Below are 20,517 nucleotides of genomic sequence, written 5' to 3'. Positions count from 1 at the left end.
ACAAAGTTCAATTATAAAATCACCCCGTAACTTGTCATCAAAACTCCTCTGCAGCATATAAACCCACATAATGACATTCGGCTTCCAAGAAACTCGAGGAAATTGCTGAAACCCAATACCGCCCCGATTATGCGACATTTTTATAATGCCCGGACTTCTGTGGGCGATCTTATCGCCCTAGAATTTTTCCGGACGGCGATTTCTGCAAGATCTTAATCGCCCCAGGTACTACGGCAATGAATGTAGGTCAGTAACAGCAGCGGCTTATCTCCCACCTCATCTAAACACACGTAGTTGTGCGGTTGGGACCCTGTGACGCTAATGTCATTATAACAACTACCCGATACCGATCGCGCTCGACGTAATAAGGACGTTATAAATTGAATTAGGGACTGAAAATGCGCAACAAAGGGATTGTAGACGTAGTATGTCCGGGGTGAGGGGAGGGACAAAGTATAAACAAAGGTGAAAAGCGGTTTAATGGGAAGTTATCGGTGCAGATTTGGTTGATTGGTTTATCCAATGTCAGCTTGTGATGAATGATACCTGTTAAATACAACAAACAACTACTAAGCATGAACAAAGGAAACTCAATATTATATTTTTTTTTAACAATGAACGATTAATAACAACCCAAAAGTGATAACCACAATGGTTGTATAATCCTATACAGGATGTTCTACAATCTCTATGACAATTTTGACACATTGGTTAATGTCAAACATTTTTCTTATATGAACATAGATCCGATTCGTTTTTGTTACAAGCATGTTAAAGAATACAAAGTAGCTTGATAAATAAAAATGATGGTTGCTACACAGGTCAACATTTAGTTTGAAAAAAAAAATGCTGGACTAGGTACCCAGGAAGCTTTGATGTCGCTGATTCTGATGCCAAAGTCGGTTAAGCTCTATCACGTGAGGTTCAAGGTCATTTAAAAGTCAAACTAAGAAAAAGTGGTTGAAAAAATATGAAAAAAATCATACATACTTTTTTAGGGTCACTAAGTCTGAATTCGATGTCGGTTGACCTCTATCACCTCATGTTCAAGGTCGTTTGAAGGTTAAAGTGAGAATAAGAGGGGAAAAAAAGTGGAAAAATCTTTTAGGAGTGCTCAGCTGCCTACTTTTGTCTGTTTATCTGTCTGTCTTTTTACCTGCACACCTATTTGTTTGCTTGTTGGTCTGTATTGATCGTCCGCCTGTATTTTCTCTCTGTCGATCTACCTGACATCCTGCCTTTCTACCTGCCTTTGTGTCGGTAATTTTGTCTATCTTCCTATCTGACTAAATGACTAAATGTTTCTATCTGTCTGGTTTTCCCCCACCGTCTGTCTAAATGTCCACTAACAGCATGTTTGCTTCCTTGTCAGTTGTCTTCTTACCTTTCTGCCTGCCATCCTCTCCCGGTTTTGCGTGATTGTACAAAAACTAGATTAAGAAAGGAACTTTTGAAAGCCTTCAACAAAGCAATTCGCTTCTCTCGGCATAAATGTATTAATCGAAATTCGGGAGAGAACGCTTATGTTGTTCCTGTAATGATCTTCAAATCGCTTTTCTTTTATGTGCTTTATTTATGTCCTTCTTTAGATTCCAGCAATAGTCTGCTAACATAATTCTTCCCCCAAACACCTTGATATCTTTGTCCAAACTCATTCTGCTCCAGGTGCATTCTTTTTCCTTGTTCTTCACTAAAAGCTCCCAGACTTTTTGGGAACCAATCAAGATGAGAATGAAGAAAGTGAAATTTCAGATTCATGTGACATTTGGATATCTTCGTTGGTATTCTTGGGCTGCTTGCCTGGCGTTCCCATTGGAGTGCCCATATGCAAAGTCTTCAGTTGTAAATAAATGCATTTTTCGGATGAAACAAAGAATAACTATAATAATTATTGTTATAGCAACCATCATTTTTTAATTTATCAAGCTACCTTGTTTGAAGTTATTTTTAAAATGCCTGTAGCTTCTAAACAATAACCAGTCGGATCAATGTTCATATAAGAAAAAATGTTTGATATTAGCCCAGCCATCATCTGTCAAAGTTTGTCATAGAGCTTGTAGAAGACTCTGTGATGATTTTTCTGAAGTAATTCGATTACGGAAGACCAACAAGCCTGATCAGTGTTCAGCGAAATAAAAGACATAATATGAAGGGTTTATTTAGTCCAACTAATTTTTTTAAACATTTTTGATGTTTAAAGCACTAGTCGGCTTTCTCAGAAATATTCGGTATTTTCAACCAGTTTCAGCGACATACTCAAGTCCTGCGGGTGTTGAAGTAATACCAAGAACGAATTCTTTTTATTTTGTGGGCCTATGTAACAGGTGCTGTATACCTAATGATAAAATCATTGGTTTCATAAGCTACGCTGTCAACTGTTACCAGCTTCATCAGTGCAAATTAACGAGTTCCTCCGATGGCGACAAGTGACGTTAATACTGTTTTTTTTTGGCAGGCTCCAAGTTCCTATGTTCAGAAGTAATAGCCCCCATAAGAAGCGAGGTGGATGACATCAGCCTAATCATCATCAACTTCGAGGACCTGACCACGGTGCCGGCGCCGTCTCTGGAGAACAGTCCCATAGGAAAGAATAGGTTAAGTAAATGTAGGTAAATATTATGTTCGAATCCTTCTCTTAGACTGCGTCGTGATAAGCTTGTCGCTAGCTCCAAAAATACTATGACGTTACGTTTATTGTTTCAAAAATATTAACATGGGTTGCAACTACAAAACACAACGTTGTGAAGTTCTGTACATGTTTCAATTGTACACCACGTGTACCAAATTTTATTTAAATTTTTTGTATACTCACAGTAGGTCCATACTATCGATTTTGAGACACCGTGTACATATTAGCAGCAAGTTCCTCAGCAACTGTATATTTTTGTCCACCTTTGTTTGAGTCTTATTTGGCTTTCAATCAGATAAATTTCATCAATATTGAGGGTTTCCCCAAGAGTTAACTGTAGGGCCGCTGTTGTTTGTTATTTTTATTAATGATCCGACTGAATGTGTTAACACCCTGTATATTATATTCATTTGTTCCTTGCAAACTACTATACATATACAGGGTGTATCTAAGTACTACCGAAAAAATGTAAGGGGTGACTCTCTGATGAAAATTAATAGGGGTCTTTGGTATAAAATTTAAAAAAAAAACTCTGCTTCAATGCAAAGAACAGGCCACTAGATCTTTCGCATTAAAGAGCTCATCTTTTTAAAAATGCATTGCAATACATTTATTTTTTTTCATAAATCCTTAACTTTTCGAAAAAACTTGAAGAGATCAAAAGGTGAGTAAATGAATGGGGCTTTTTAGACATATTTTTTTAAAACGAAAATATTTTATCGAAAAAAAATTATAAGATAAAATGTCATACGGGTCTGATTATTTCAACCCCTTACAAAAATACTCCAGGGTTGAAAATATTTCAAAAAGTGTAGTTTTTACGACAGATGATGTTCACCAAGTTTGGTTTCTTTAGCTTGATATACATGGAAGATAAAAAAGAAAAACATTTTTTTTAATTTTTGGAGGGTCGTAACTTTTCAGGGGAAAATTTAAAATTTTATACCTAAAACCCCTATTAATTTTCATCAGAGAATCGCCCCTTACATTTTTTCGGTGTTATTTAGATACACCCTGTATAATAATCTCATTTATCCTAAAATTTATTTATACAGGGTGGCCAAATGAAAACTAAACGGAGCCATTTTCAGGAACTGTGTCAAGATTGTAGAAAATCGCTCAGACCCGTCGATTTAAGATTAAAGGGGGACATTCTTTGCTGGTATTTTTGACTCCGCCACTGTCACCCCCAAGCAAGGGTAAGTATCACCCCAAAATATTTAAATGGCATTGGGGGTTGAGTAAGTTCTTTTGAAAGCTCTTACAATTCTCTTTACAGCAGACTTGACTAAATCGTCACAATTGCCGCTATTGGTCCGATTCAAACCCAAGAGTTTTTCACGAGGTGCATACACAGGAACGGGAAAAATTTCATTTTTTGGGCTTGAATTTTCGGTGACCGGCTGGTGGGTCCTTTTTTTCTACCTGGTAATTTGACTGGCCAAATATATTTCCAATTACTGGAAGACGCTATTGACCTGCCTTGACTGATATTATTGAAAATGTTCTAAAGTATGACGAATAGATCATTTGATTTTTCAACAGGACGGTGTTCCTCCGCGTTATGCGTTAATTGTCCGTCAGTATTTGGACCAACGTTTTCTACGGAATTGGATTGGGAGAAGAAGCAGCATTGAGTGGCCTCCACGATTACCGGGTTTATCGCCCCTTGATTTCTTTTGTGTGGATACTTAAAAAGTAAAATCAATAAAACACGGCCAGCGTCGCTGGAAGATTTGCGTCAAAGAATCGTCGACGAATGCCGTCGAATCACACCGCAAATACTTCGGAATGTTTGCGAACGTTTCGAAGACTTGTAAGAGCTTCCAAAAGAAATATTACTCAACCCCCAATGCCATTTAAATATTTTGGGGTGATGCTTACCCTTGCTTGGGGGTGAAAGTTGCGGAGTCGAAAACACCAGCAAAGTATGTCCCCCTTTAATCTAAAATCGACGGGCCTGAGCGTTTTTCTACAATCTTGACGCAATTCCTGAAAATGGCTCTGTTTCGTTTTCATTTGGCCACCCTGTATTTATATTTATTTATGTTTACTTAGGTTAGGGCCCTATACATTCCTCTTTGTAAGACTTATTAAATTCATCTAAAACATTCCTCCACCCGTCCCTGCCTAGCAATATTACCGTAACGTCAGTTATTACATTTCCAATTTTTCCAGTCGATCAAACTGCTTTTTCAATCGCTCTGCCAAACACTCTCGAGATTAGACACCGTCTAGGGCGTTTTTTAAGCAAACAACGTCGTTAGGTTTTAAATTTCGAGCAAATATGTTTTTTTTCGCAGATGCGAGAGCGGGGCGTTATTGCTTTATTCCACTTTTGTCTGGCTTAAAAGCGAACCGAGAAGGATGAATCGATTCGGGTGTATTGCGTACCTACGCTTTTTTCTCGTTGGAACTAAAAATAATGCCTAGTAAACGGAGTGATTTTTTTTGGGCGACGCAAAATTATTAATTGCAGTGCGTTTTGTGATATATTTTGATTCTGTAAATATTTTGGATACCATTCAACTCGTTTATAAATATAATCCGAAATAACAAGTCATTAGTGTAGCGCTAGACGTCCGTTGATTATACAGGGTGAAGCGCGGAAAGAAAACGATTACGGTAACAGGGTGCAACAAAAACACTAGAAATATGTGTGAACGACTGGAACAACTTGTTTAAGATAAGTGACAATGTCACTGTAAACATCTACAAGATGATAAAAATAAGTGTAAAATACAGTTTGAAAGCAAAGAGTCTCAAAAAAAAGAGGTAGATTTTGTTTATAACTTTCAAATGGAATAATCAATTGAAATTTAATTTAGGATATTACTAGAGATCGATACATGTACATCTGAAGCTTCGCATCGATCAATTTATTCGATACGTATCTGCTTACTCTGTCAGTGTGACGTGACGGTAAATAATCCAGGTTTTTTGCTGAGGGATGCAATGTCAATACCTTGTGTGACAGTTACAATCCTTTTTAAAAAACAATGGAGACCAACTAAGTAGAAATCTAAGGTTGTAGTATTTCAAGACATCTGTGTAACATGTTTCTTTTTATAACATCTCCTACCTGTGATTTCAGCATACAATCCAAATGATAACTAATTCAGAAGCTTTTAAAAATTAACCGTAATTTTTTCTGAACTTAACTTTTTGTTAATGCGCTGTTTTGACTTTAGAAATTAGATTTTGTCCCGTTATTTTTAACGTTGGAAAAACAAAATCATTTTAAAGATGAAATTTATTGTATCTGGCTTGTATTCTCATAATTCAGTAGACAACTTGTTTTCCATCATTTTTTTTTATAGTATTTTAACTATGCAGATATTTTAAAAATCGTTCAACTTATTTATGTGTCCGGATTATTTATAAATGAGTTGTTGGTGTCGGTTTAGTTGAGTTCGATATCCGACATTATTAAAACAACCTAGTTTTTGTTTCATACAAGTTATATTTAAGTAGCGCCATCGTATTTTTTCAGCATAGAGTATTCAGTGACTATTTTACTAGGTACTAGGTGAATCTTAAATGTGTACATTGATATTCACATAATATTCTAGCCACCTTCAATTTTTTTACCTTACAATCTCTTACAAAAATATTTGAAGCAACCACTAACTTTTCAAAATTGAGTCCTGTCGTCGTATCAGATAAAAGTTGTGGAATATCAAAAAACCAGGCTGGTGACCTTGAATTTAACCTTGGCCTTAATTGTCAAGGTCAAACAAAGGTCAACCTGAAAATTATTACATTATTTTTTATGCCAGCTCCAAATGTTATGTCCGAATGTGGTGTCTGAAATTTGTTTCCGTATGTTCTTGCACAAATGACAAATTACATGGTGACTTACTTGAATTTGACCTTTACCACAAGCCCCAAGGTCAAGCTAACGTCAACTAATATCAAATGAAATACACTTTTTATGCCAGCAACTGATACAGCGCCAAGATTCTGAAACCAAAAAAAATTTTCCAGGATGTCCTTGAAGATCATTTGAAGGTCAAATTAATTTTTCATGATAAATGATAGACGTATACAATTGATGCTATTTTATGTATACATACATTTATTTTAAATTTGATCTGTTTGTTGCTAATTTTTTCACAACAAAACTATTACATGTCGTCATGTTGTACACAATAAACTGTAAAGCTGTCTAAACCATACAGGGTGTCCCAAAAAGACGCAAGGCCCGACAACTTATCAAGATTGAGACCTATAAAAGAAGTTTTAGATAAAAGTTGTAGGATAACAAGAAACCAATATGCTAGTGACCTTGAATCTGACTTTGACATTAAGATTCGAGGTCAATCCAAGTCATCTTGAAAATATTAAGTGGTACACCTTATTTTTATGCTAGCAATCGACAGAGCACCAAATTAAGTTCGGAAAATTTTACAAGAATGTCCTTGAAGGTAATTTTGAAGGTCAAAGTCGTTTTTCTCTGAATAACTGGACAAGAATTGTAGTGCAAAATGTTTCTAGCAAGGTTTTCGAATTACAAATTCGATGGTGACCTTGCTTTGACCCTCGGCTCATTTTCCAAGGTCATACCAATGTCAACTGAAGAATATCGTATAGAACACCTCATTTTCTGTCAGCAGTCGCTAGAGCGTCTAATTAAGTCCGATTATAGGAATATAGACACCGAATATGTCCTGAATAGCTCCTCAGGATTGTATTATTAATTATAAAGCCAATACTTCCTGATGTAGGGAATTTTAGAGTAGAATATAACAAATGTTTTTACTGCAAGTGCTCATTTTATTCCATACTTCTACTTCCTGTAGTTTTACATTGAAAACACTTCTATTATATGTACGCAACAATGTATTATTCATACACGTATGGAATACGTGCATAATGTTATATTATGCAAATCTTTACATTACAACCAGCGATACGGATCAATGCTGCTATTGTTCACAGAAATATTTCTGATAGTCGGCAACGAAAATCTTATTGTTTTACATGAAACAAAAAATCACTTTCTATTGGCGTGAAAATATATCTGCGTATTTTCTAAGGAACAATTTATTAAAATATTTTAAAAGTCCAAAATAAAACCCATTTTATATTTATTAATTTTTTATCCAAGGAATTGAGCAAGAAATTGGCCAAATTGTATGTGTACATGGAATACAAATATTGTGTTAAATTCTCTAGCTTCTATAAATTGGCCAAGGAATTTTGGAGACAATTTTAGAGACTTTTAGCATTTATTTAATGTTAATTTTAGATACGTTCTGCAATTGTGACATTTCTTTTTAAATAATAGAAATATACATGTGTTTTTTATTGCAATTACGTTAGTTTCTGATTGTGGTTTGCATTAGCATGGATTTCCATTCCAAAAGTTGCCTTAAATTTTATGAATAAATTGGTCAATTTATTATAATGACCAATTGATCAATTTCCTGTAAATATAAAAAAGTTGTCTGTACTTTTCGTGCAACATATGTTATTCGTAATACTTTAGCCTCCTGATCACGAATCCGGTGTCAGAATTGAGCTATCACATCACAGGAATTTCCTAACCTCAAAAACAGGTTAAAAATTGCAAAAATTCACGAAAAAGTGTTGGTTAAAATAGAAAAATATATTTTTTTCTATATTCAAATGTTCATTTATGTGGTTAAGACCCCGCCGAACGTGAATTTCAGTCAGAATTTATGGGTCTTTTTCTAACCTCAGAAAAACAGGTCGATTAAGGTCAGATATGACGAATTTTCAAAAAGTAACAGATTCGCGCCAAATTTGGTATCCGGGTGTTTTCGGAGTCGCTGACCACGGATCCGAGGTCAATCTTGTAAAATTCAAGATGGCGGATCCAATATGGCCGACCAAATTTTCAAAAAATAACACATTTGCGTCAAATTTGGAATACGGGGGTTTTCGGGGTCGCTGATTACGAATTTGAGGTCAGAATTGCGAAATTTATTTTGTAATATTTTTGTTTACTTTATAACCTGAGTACCCAATCATGTTTTAACTTTCTTGAAGTAGGTACATGGGTAATTGATTAAATTTTTGAAAACGAATTTTGTAAATCTGAGCTTGGATTCGTGATCAGTGACCCCGAAAACCCCCGTATACCGAATTTGGCGCGAATCTCCTTAATCATATAAATGAATATTTGAATAAAAAAAATTTTTTTTTACTTTTCCTAGCACTTTTTCGTGAATTTTTGCTATTTTTGACCTGTTTTTTGAGGTTAGGAAATTCCTGTGATGTGATAGCTCAATTCTGACACTGGATTCGTGATCAGGAGGCAAAAATACTACGGACAAGATAAGTCGCATGAAAATTCCAGACAACTTTTTTTTTTCTGTGTGGCTGTGTTATTATTAAATAAGATTTTGAAATTTGAAAAATAAATATTACTAAATGGAGTATCGTAAAATTATTTATATTTCACTGTATCAGTAAATAATAATTTGTTTTTTAAGTTGACAGAGCACGGGCGTCATTCCGGCAGAGTTTGAGGTTAGGATCCAACATAAGGGGCAGAGGACTAAGACTAGCTGGTTACCTGACTCCGCCCAGTGACGTCACTGCAGCGGAAGAGGAGGAAGAAGACACGTTGGAGAAATGGTACGCTATATTTAAATATTAAATTTTACCTTCAAAAATTAATTGGTTTTTATTGACTTTTTATATTTTTTTACTTTACTTTTCAAGTATTTTAAGCCAATTCGAATTGATTTCAAAAAATGTTCCTAAAAATCTTATCAAATGAATTCGTATAATGAATTTTAATATCAAAATTTCATTGCGCCTATATTTTTTCAATTATAATCAGCAGTAACCGTAAAACAAACAGTAGTAAAGGCGGCAATCATTGTTGTCGTTCAAAATGTTCTTTCCAGTCTTGACTTTCTGTTGAGGAGAACCTTAGACATATCATTCAGGTGCTTTGTCGCGTTTTCAACCTCCAAAACTACTAAGAAAGTAGCTGTCTGCGAATATTTTCCACAAATTGTAAAAAATACGCCACGAAACTTCTTGGGAGTTTGTTTGTACCGCATTTTCTATCTTCCAAGCTTTGAATAACGAATATTCCTTGGCGTAGGTCTCTTTTGATTTTAGCGGAAGTAATTTCAAAGATGCAGCTTCTGCTTCTAATCGAATATTTTCCAGCAAAGGCTGCATCACGTTCTACAAGCTCGTCAAAATGAAAATCAGAGAATTTGTTATCTATCAACAACTGGATGTACCTACCGACCTTGACAACCATGACTTCCTTTTCCAAAAAAAATATTGCTGCAGCAATATCCGAAACATAGCGTCAGCCCTTGGAGACTTGTATGGATCAAATCTGCTGCCAGATCATTTGATCCAAGCCTGGTTCACCGTTCTCTTTGAGATGTCCCTTTTTGCAAGCTCTAGTCATCCAAATCTCAGTAACCAAGATCTCCAATTTCTTCTAGTAGAGATAACTCACAAAAATTTTCACTTAAGAGAAACTCGACAGTTTCCTGTTCCAGTTTCAATAAATTCTTCGCCCAGAGCCTTGAGAGTTTCAAGTTTTGAAGGAATTAATTCCTGGATAAGATATTTTGGAGTCTAGCGCTTTGAGGAAAGATATGAGTTTCCACATCGAGCTTCCACGAGGTTTCCTCTCTGCCTCCCTTATGTTTTAACCTTTTTCTTCCTTCTGGTAAACCTACAAAGGCTACCTTCTACTAGATTAGTATTACTCAGATATTTCCAAGGTCCGGCGATCCTCATTGATCTGAGATAGATCTCCCGTCGATTCCTGCGATGGTCTGGATTCATCTAGCCATTTTATCAGCTTCCTCCTTGTCCCGATGTTCCTTATGGACCTTTAATCAAGGTGAGATGTCATCATTTAGACTTTCTAACCTTAGCAAAGCATCAAAATAACTCCATACCAGTCTAGATTCGATCTGCCACGAGCTTATCGTCTTTCGCCTGCCTGTTGGTGTAAATATTGATTGTTTACGCTCTGTTCAGAAGCTTGTCCCTAACCTCGTACATATAACTTTTTCAATAGAGCTGTATTCGATGCGCCACTGAGTAAAATTTTTAAAATAGGAGAAATCTTCCTCCACAGCGCTATAAATAACAACCTTATTGTTATACGACTAATTGGTACTTATTGCGACTCTAAGAACGCTCTCGCAGCGGATGTAAGGTGGAAAGGGAACAGATGTCGTGGGAAATGAGATATAAAAAATAAATTTTCTGCCACAGAACCGCAAAGAAGTAATTTCCCAGAGGAGAACACGGTATATTACTTTGATGTAATGGCGTTGTTAATTATTTCTGAACGCGGCCTTTCTAAGTGCTGCGTCAGTCACGCGGCTCAGGCAGTGCCGTAGTCGGGAGCGACTTTGAGGGGTGCAACCTACACAACATCCACAAATTAGATTAGAAGTTGAAATGCTGCAGACAATGACGTAACAGTTTTTTTTTATAAAAGCTCTATAAAGTTTTTTTTCAATTTTTCGTCCATATAATCATAATCTTGATAAAACTTATAGAAAGGTGAATCTACTTAATTTATTCTCGACCCCAAACACCCTTCGCCAGAAAAGCACCATCTAATTTTCCTGCGCTTTCCAGCCCTTTGACGCTGAACTCTCCCATCCTGGAGCAGACCTGGGCGTCGAGGACAGAAGCCCCAGCGGCAGCGACGCACGTCGCGACACCGACGCCCGTCCAACAGAAGGACTACACGGCGTTGACGATATCGCATAGTGCGCCGGCCAGCCACCAGGCGTCGTTCGAGCGCGGCGAGAGCGTCGAGCGGACGAGGCCGGGCGTCCTTTCCAGCGGCGGCAACGGCAACAACCACAGCAACAGGTAAGGTCGTGGGCGAAGGGATTTTGAGGTTATGACTATGAAGATCATATCTATCAAATGTCGAGATGTGTCAAAGCTACTAATTCTGCTTCAGATTGTGTTAAAATCACAACAGGTACACCACAGGGGTCGTATCTGGGCCCTTTACCGCTTTCTTTGTTCGTCGAAGACATTAGTATCTGTTTTTCTCATTCAGAGTTCTTTTAACAACAATAAGAGTACTGGTACTGATAATATTTTAACTATAAAGTCTCTTGTGTTATTCAAATTTTATTACTAGTTCGTTAGAAAATGGCATTCAAGTATATTCGGTCTATACTGAATTTCAAAAAGCTCCCAATCCCGAGTGAATATCTTTTAATTTTTTAAAAATTAGTGTTATATAGTTTTAGAATGGTTTGCTTCAGTGGTGCAAAAGTTTCCTCGCGATTCGAAAGCGATTTATTATCTAGCAAGGTTATACCTCCAAAGAAATTCAACTTACTTCCAAAGTTCCTCAAAGTTGTCATTTAAGGCCTGTTTCATTCTTCCTGTTTATAAACGATTTAAGAAATGTAATAAATCTCGGTGCAATATTATTTCTAAAAGCTGTTCACACAATAAATGAGTGCAGCAAAACTACCTCTGTTTGAATATCACAAAATGTAAGTGGAAAACATTAACTTTTAATGTAAAAAGTATCTACTACCTCAGATCTGGTAATTTTGTTGGATAGCAAAATGACATTTACTCCACATATCCGTAAAAAATATCAGCAATTATGCTGTTATATTCTTTAATTCTTTGTCACTCAGTATTTTGATATATATTGTATTTTATGTCCTTCATATTATCAGGACCACATTGATCTCCTTGGAAGAGTGCAAAAAGGATGGGTCATCTTTTTATCGTGTAAACTCTCTCACGACAAAACGTGGTTATCTTTTATCTTCCGGAAATATTATTATCTTCTGTCTTACCCATGTGACTCTCTAGGTAAAATATGATTACTTTTATCTTATCTGGATGATATTCTAAATAAAATACAACTACCTTTCCTTTTGTATACATGATTCTCTAGATAAAACGCGATTATCTTTTGTTTATAACTTTATCTAGTTGAAGCTAATAATTCTAGATAATGTATGGTTATTTTTAACATATCTGGATTATCTTGACTATACATGGTGTTAAAAAAGGAGTATAAAATATTTAAGGAGGTAATAGTATGAACCAAAATATGCAGAAAAGTCTCAATGAACATGGGTCCGCAAAGTAACGGTTGCGGAGATATGAAATGTTTTATGTTTTTTAGCCCCTTTTTTTATTTTGCAAAAACGTTGTGTATTTTCTTATAATAGTTGGTTGATGTTTAGTGAAATAAACAGTACGTATTTGACAGTTGTTCTCAGTGCACAAGTTTTCTTTCGCTATGGCTGGTTACTCTAACGCAGAATTAACAGACATGCATTTCATGTATGGTCGTGCTAATGGGAACGCCACCGAAGCGCGACGTCTTTATGTTGACGCTTATCCAAATCGCCAGATTCCTTCACAACGCATGTTTGGAAGAATTCACCAAAGATTGCGTGATACCGGTTCCTTGAGCAAACAGTGCCATTTATCCGGAAGACCAAGGTCGGTATCCACTCCTAGAGCAGAAGAAGAAATTCTAGCACTGGTAGAGCAGAATCCAGGTACGAGTGTGCGGAGAATATCAGCCGAGGTAGGAATTAGTGGTCCTCTTGTTTGGAGAATCCTTCACGAGCAACTGCTTTATCCATACCATGTGCAACGAGTACAGGCCTTAAATCCAATAAATGATCATCAAGCACGTTTGGTTTTTTGCCGCTGGTTTCTACGTCATGATGCTGAAGACCCTCGTTTTCTTGCAAACATTCTTTTTACTGATGAGGCCGGGTTCACAAGAAATGGAGTGTTTAATTTTCACAATACGCATATTTGGGCCGACGAAAATCCTCATGCTCTAATAGAATCTGGACATCAGGCACGTTTTTCATTAAACATTTGGATGGGTATTGTAGGTGACAGGTTTCTAGGTCCTGTTGTTTTACCAAACCGATTAACAGGCGCTGCTTACCTCAACTTTCTGCAGAACACACTGTATGAGTTTTTGGAAGACATTCCTTTGAATCAGAGGCAACAAATGTGGTTCCAGCATGATGGTGCTCCAGCTCATTTTTCCATGGCCGTTAGAGAGCATTTACACCAAACTTTTCCACATAGATGGGTAGGAAGGGCCGGACCTGTTTTATGGCCTCCAAGATCGCCTGATCTGAACCCTCTAGATTTCTTTGTTTGGGGATATTTGAAGACATTAGTGTATGGTACTCCTGTAAATAGCCTGGAAGAGCTGCAGCTACGGATTAATCAAAAGTGTCAAGAAATCCAAACCAAGGAGGGTGTTTTCGAAAGAGTTCGAATATCGTTGAGACGAAGATGTCGTGCCTGCTTGGAAATGGACGGAGGGCACTTTGAACATCTTCTGTAACTTTGTTTTTTGTTTGTTAAAAGCTTCCTTTGTCGGTTTATTCCTAATAAAATAAAAACGAATAGTAGTCCATATCTCCGCAACCGTTACTTTAGGGACCTATGTTTATTAAGACTTTTCTGCTTATTTTGGTTCATACTATTACCTCCTGAAATATTTTACACTTTTTTTTAACACCCTGTATGATTCTCAAGAAAAAGCGCGATTATTTATTGTCTTACCTAGAAATATTATTGTGTTTTGTCTCATCCAAATAATTCTCTAGATGTCTAAATAAACATGGTTTTTATTTTGTCTAGATAACATCTAGTAGATAAAATATAATTACGTTGTCTTTTATCTATACCTATAATTCTCTAGATAAATCGTTATTTAGGTATCATTTTCATCTAGCGAATGTGATATTACCTCTGTTGTGCACTAATATCAATACTCAAAACACAGAAATTGAAATTAAGACGACGAACATTTCTTGAATAAATTTTGAAAACTTGGTATTTTCATGGTCATTTTTATTCAGAAAATATCCACTAGTGATGTTCTATTTTTGCGGTTGTCATTTACTTTATTTAGGAAGTAACCTATTTTGTTATGTACGGTCCAAATTATTTCAATTAACTGCCTCTTTTCATCATCCCATAACAATTTTGAACATTTTCAACTCAGTTGTTGAAAGTTAATAAAGTCTTCGAGGTCATGTTTTTTCCAAAATTCGAAGAATTTTCTACATAACTTGGCAACTCCCCACCAAAATGATAATCTGTGTATATTGCCATATATTGAACTTTCTCAGAAATCCATATGTGTAAAAATATACAGGGTGTTCCATTTAAGAAATGTAATATTTGACGTGTCCCGTTTTTACTAATCACCCTGTATGTATCAAATTAATTTTGTAGTTTAGGTATCTTGATTCTGTATAACTGTCATATAAACTTTTTTTTCTGTATTATGAGTAACAAGGGGGTTGTTTTACTTTCTAACACTAATGGCCCACCCTGTATAAAAAAAAATTATCTTACAAAACGTTAACAGATTATTTTATCTCTGTTTCAGGCAACCCCATATCACGCAAAACCGTGTGTCGCACGCCACAAGTCTGGACGCCATCGCCAGAAGACAGTGCTTTAGGACGGGATATCCAACAGTCACCCTTTGTAAGTGTTGGTACGACTGCACATCCTACAGAAGCATCACAACCTCACCACTGAAATGTGATTACATCCTAAAACCTCGAAAGAATTCCGTAAAGCATCACATTTTGAGAAGAGCGACTGTAGTAGATCTTTACATTTGTGAAACATGTCTGTACACTGAAAAGAAAAACATGCAACTTCAGAAATAGTAGCTGTTTAATACTTTGACGTTGTTAATTGCAACAAAGAAAGACCACCTTAGTGGCAGAAACTGTAAAAGTTTTCTAAGAAAATAAAAAAAATCAACTATCTACTTTACAATTGCTATAAGTTATGTAAAATGTAACATTTCCGCACTAGTGTCTAAATATTTTACGCATTAATGTAAAAAACTAAGTTGATACACTAGTGTCAAAAAATATTTTATTCACTTGTGTATTATATACACTAGTGTAAAAAATATACGCTAATAAAAAATATACACTAATAAAAAATATACACTAATAAAAATATACACTAATAAAAATATGCACTAATAAAAAATATACACTAATACAAAATATATACTAATAAACATATACACTAATAAACATATGAACTAATAAAAATATACACTAATAAAAATATACTAGTGTCACAAATATTTGTATACACTACTATCAAAAATATACACTAGTGTCGAGAATATTTTGTACACTAGTGTCAAAAATATTTTATACATTAGTGTCAATAACAAATCTGTATATTTTAATGTTACGACGACAGGAAGCACTAATTTTGCTCATGCACATCGTGTAAATGTGTAGCACACTGGTGTGAAAAGCTAAATTGTTTATATTTTAATTAAATTACATTAAGTCTAAGTCGTAAAGTACATATTTCATACACTAGTGTAAACAAAATTTTTTATATTTTGATGTCAGAATGCAAGTAAAATACTAATATTATATACCCACACCATACAGTACTGAAAATCTAACTTTCTAACACTAGTGTGTAACGTTTTGTGTGCACTACTGTGAAAAACTTTAATTTCTCATGATGAACGACTATTCAGTCGCACTGACAGACAGAGGGTCATAGAATTCAATTGTTAAAGAATTCTATCTAAATAGTAAGTGCTTATTTTTTTGAGATAATGTCTTATCGCCTTACTGACTGCAGTAGTGTGCAAAATAACATACTTTACGTACAAATGATTGTTTATAGTTGAATACAAAACATATATTTTTTGACAATAGAAAAAAATATTAAAATTTGAAAAGTTACGTAAATTAAACAGACTAATTTGTATTTGAAGCATGTTGATTTTCAAATTTAAATAGTAGTAAGCAATTCACATGGTTGAACAGATTATCGCCAAAGTCGTAGATGAATTTATTGAGAAAAAAAAAAGTGGAAATAACCACTATGTTTTTTCCAACGCCCTCAAAATAAGTCCTTAAAGTTTAATTAGAAAACGATTTTTTCTTTTTAATTTTACTAAGAAAAGTCGTTTCGGACAACTCCAAAAGAAATAATTGCCACAAAACGTTGTGAAATAAATTTTTTTATATTTAATGAAGAAGTTGGGTTTCAGTAAACTCACGGAATATATTGCCATCTAATCTTAATAGAATCTTAATGACAACTGATGTTGATAATTGACTTCTCTTGTTGCATGGCGGTTTTCATATGACCGTTGATAGTTAAATTTTTTATGGTGTTAAAAAAATTGCGATTTAGAAACAAAGGATCCTCAGCTCTTTTATAAAGTCTCCATTGACAGAAAAGTAACCGTTGTGAAAAATCATTTGGCAATAATGCTTGCAACCTCTGAATTTGGTACTGAAAATTATATTCATCGGTCAAATTTGACGTTTGAACAAAGACATGACAATTTATTATTGTAGCCTTTAACCAAATGAAGTTATGTTGCTTGAAGTTGAGTTTGAAAGAAACACAAAACTCTTGTCACAGTTTCTCATTTTCTGTACTAGTTCATCACAAAACTCTTTAGTTGTAAGTAAAGTTTTATTGAATTGACACCTCTCTGGCGTGTTATTTTTGTTAATTGATTTTCGTTTACCCAAGCCTTTGCTAAATGACTTAACAGTAGATGCTCGAGGAAAGCGATCTGCGAAATTAAACTTTTGTCGTTCATTTATTTGCATAAGCCACTTCGAGATTTGAATCCTATAAACTGGAATATCTTTGTACGATATATTGCCATTCTGGATTTTGTGTAAGAAATAGTCAATTTGTATCGTATAGGTATTTACACCTTGTCCTAACAAAACTTTTGTAGAATCTAAAATAAAGAAAAAGATTGAATCATTTAGAAATGTTCCTTATAGTCCATTTAGTCTCAGTTAATTTGCGGCTACCACTTTGACTTTATTTTAGAAAATATGAGGTTGTATTCAATTCTGTCGGTACTTTCTCTATCTTGTACCTTTTTCCTTTAAAAAAATCAGTTTGCTAGTTACTTCAAATCCTCGAAAGACTTGCTCAGGGCATGACATGAAAAATTTCCTTTTGAAGATCGTCAAAACGCTGCAAGATTTTTAGATTCCTTACAGACGAAAGCCCATGAACTTTCTGTTTATTTTGTAACATTTTACGTCCAACATCTTTTTAAATCTGAACCATTGTTTTCACCAATAAGTCCGTCTTTACTCCCATATTACTAGGACAATATTTTAAGATTTTCCTTTAGCAATTTTCTTCATTGAAGTGGTCGATCCTAACACGTGATTTCTTGCGAAACTAAATTTATTTCTGTGTATTGTCTGAAGTAAAATGTTCAATGTTTGCATTTATAGATGAAAACAATTCTCTCATATAGAAGTACGATGTGGCAATGTGATGGTGACAGTGACATGAGATATAAATAAATCAAAATCATGGATAAATTTTAACTAACTTTTCATTCGTGCAAACTTTGGTAAAATTATCGATAATATGTATATGGTACTTCAAAATCGTCAAAATTCCAATATATTTCACAAAAATGTCAATCTCTTGAAACCGTTCACAAAATTCACAACAATTTATCAACAAGACCACAAACAAATAAACAATGATTAGTTTACTAAACAGCAAAAGTAAAAATATCAATATTAATTTAAAATGCAAAAATTACTGCTATTATTAATTTTCAGTCTTCTTCGTTATATGTTATTTGTGGACGTTGTATCTTTTTTAATTTGTTCGAAAATAGCTGTTCCTAGCAGGATTTCAAAAAAGACGGCATTTTCACTACAGTATTCTCTTTTCTTAATCTTGTAGGGATGTTTGCCCATATCCAACGATGTTTCGCAAATAGATTTTCCAATACATTAGATAACAAGATTTTTCAGAAACTTTGCATTTAAGTTTCGATGAGGTGTGGGTGTAATATCATCATTTGATCGAAGTATACCTTCATCAAATAAATAATCGACCCGTCAAAGTGTCCTCCTTTCTTCTTCGAATAGAAAAAACGAAGTTGTTTTGCCAACAATTTTTCGACACCATGTATAGTACCTACTGATTTTTTAACTGCTTTTCAAAAAGGCTTTTTTATTTACATTTGTTTGTCTAAATCAACAGAACATCCATAACGAATGCTATAACCTATAAAAAAACTTACGGTTTGAGCACAATGTCTCATCAAATCTTATAAATAGAAATCATAATCCTCGGACTTGATTGAGGCTGAATGTCTGCCAAACGGTTAAATTTTTGTAAACTTCCTGTGTTTTCAATCAAAACATATCAGATTTCTGCAAAGTTAATTACTATCCTTGAATCAGCAATTGTTCAATTGGGAAACTAAATTTACGGGTGAGAATTCGGATAAATTCAAATAAACAATAACAGGTTTTATGTACAAAGCATTAAACGTACAATTAAAGAAGCGCATATACTTAAACGACTTAAAAAAATTTGATTTGCAAATGAGACATTTTGTTACCGTCTGTTGTTTTACAACACATTGGAATCTAGTCAATTTAAAGCCTGAATAGAAAAGAATTAGGAAACGCAACAGCTAAAGCGGGGATGAGTTCAAACTGAAGAAAGTCTAAGTAGCGTTCTTCATTTAAATTTTCTTTAAAAATATAAGGTCCAAGAATTCTGTTTTCGACAATACTTGCTCAAACATTTATTTTTTGACGATGCTGTGTGTGACAGAGTTGTGTCCAATGAGGTTTTTCAGTTCCCCAATACCTGCAGCTTTGTCTATTTACGTGTTATTTTAAAGCAAAAGTAGCCTCATCAGAAAAATAATCTTTCGGATGAAATCTAAGTTTTGATGTTTCATCTCAATTTTCTGCTCCCAAAACTGCGTTCTTCGGTCAAAATCGTCTTCTAATAGTTCATGTATCAATTGAGCCTTATAAGGTTGATACGTTTTTTTTTTCGGAGTATTTGTGACACAGATCCCGATGACAAATTACAATTCTTGAAGATTGTCCTAACGGCTACATGGAGATTATTTACAGTTTCTAGTAAAATGTCTAGTTTAGAATCTTCTGATATTTCTGCTGGTCTTCCTTTAGGTAACGTGGTCGTACTCAAATTTCAATTCAATTTTGCTGATAGTAGATCTAATAATTGGAGGTCGATCAGGATGAATTACATTAAATGAATTACACACTTCTTGTTGAGTAAGCACTCTGTTTCCAAAACCAATTATCATTCAATTCAATACGTTCTTTTTCAGATAAATGCATTTTTAAAATGAAACGTAAAACTGACAAAATGATACTGACAAACTAAACGCCGGTGATAGTTTGGTTTTTATTTCCACAAAATACTACATCAAAATTTTACGATTAATACGAAGAAAAACGTTTTCTTTCAGATAAAGTTTTTGTTGTCTTTTAAAAAAAATGTGGAAGGTTGTTCAATTTAAACATTTGATTTAATTACTTGTGTGTATTTCAAAATATCAGTTTTCAAACGTCACTAAAACCGCTGATTTTGGAGTTATGGTATGTTATATAAAAAGTGTTCAGAATTTACCGTACAATTCAAAAATTGCATAATATGCAGGGTGTTCCATTAAAAAAATCAATGACTGCGTATATTCTTCTTGAGACAACCTGTCTACAATTTTTTTATGTCGAAAAATCCACAACTAAAAATAATAATCTAATACAATCTTAAAAACAGTTTTACTAAAGTCCCTATTGCTTAATGGATTTATGCAGTTTTTAGCAATAAAAAAAAATCGATTTTTATTTTTCATACAGGGTGTACCAAATTAATAGATTGAGCAGTTAACTACGGATTTCTTGGGCGAAATGGGACTTTCATTATGCCATTATTCATTTGGGCTCCCCTTTTTCAAGGAGCAGGGTGCTAAGGGTATTTTTATTGACAACTCCGTTATTTTCTGACAAAATGGGTTAAAATTTATAAATCGGGATTCGAAAAGCTTTGGTTTAAAAAAG

The 20,517-nt window shown here is 34.6% G+C and overlaps 1 protein-coding gene across 1 annotated transcript in view; it reads left to right on the top strand.

Moving 5' to 3' along the window:
- LOC108905918 (potassium voltage-gated channel subfamily H member 6) overlaps positions 1-20,517 on the top strand; it is a 306,966-nt gene that overhangs the window by 118,726 nt on the left and 167,723 nt on the right. The window contains exons 3-6 of the mRNA XM_023456077.1: positions 2,456-2,605; positions 9,091-9,235; positions 11,231-11,470; positions 15,018-15,118. Coding sequence (XP_023311845.1) covers positions 2,456-2,605; positions 9,091-9,235; positions 11,231-11,470; positions 15,018-15,118 — 636 coding nt within the window. The remainder of the gene's footprint in view (positions 1-2,455; positions 2,606-9,090; positions 9,236-11,230; positions 11,471-15,017; positions 15,119-20,517) is intronic.

This window comes from Anoplophora glabripennis, unplaced genomic scaffold, assembly GCF_000390285.2.
Source record: "Anoplophora glabripennis isolate ALB-LARVAE unplaced genomic scaffold, Agla_2.0 scaffold255, whole genome shotgun sequence".
In the NCBI taxonomy this organism is placed as follows: Eukaryota; Metazoa; Arthropoda; class Insecta; order Coleoptera; family Cerambycidae; genus Anoplophora; species Anoplophora glabripennis.
Note: the sequence above shows the minus strand (reverse complement) of the source record. Positions and strands in the feature narration are given on the sequence as shown.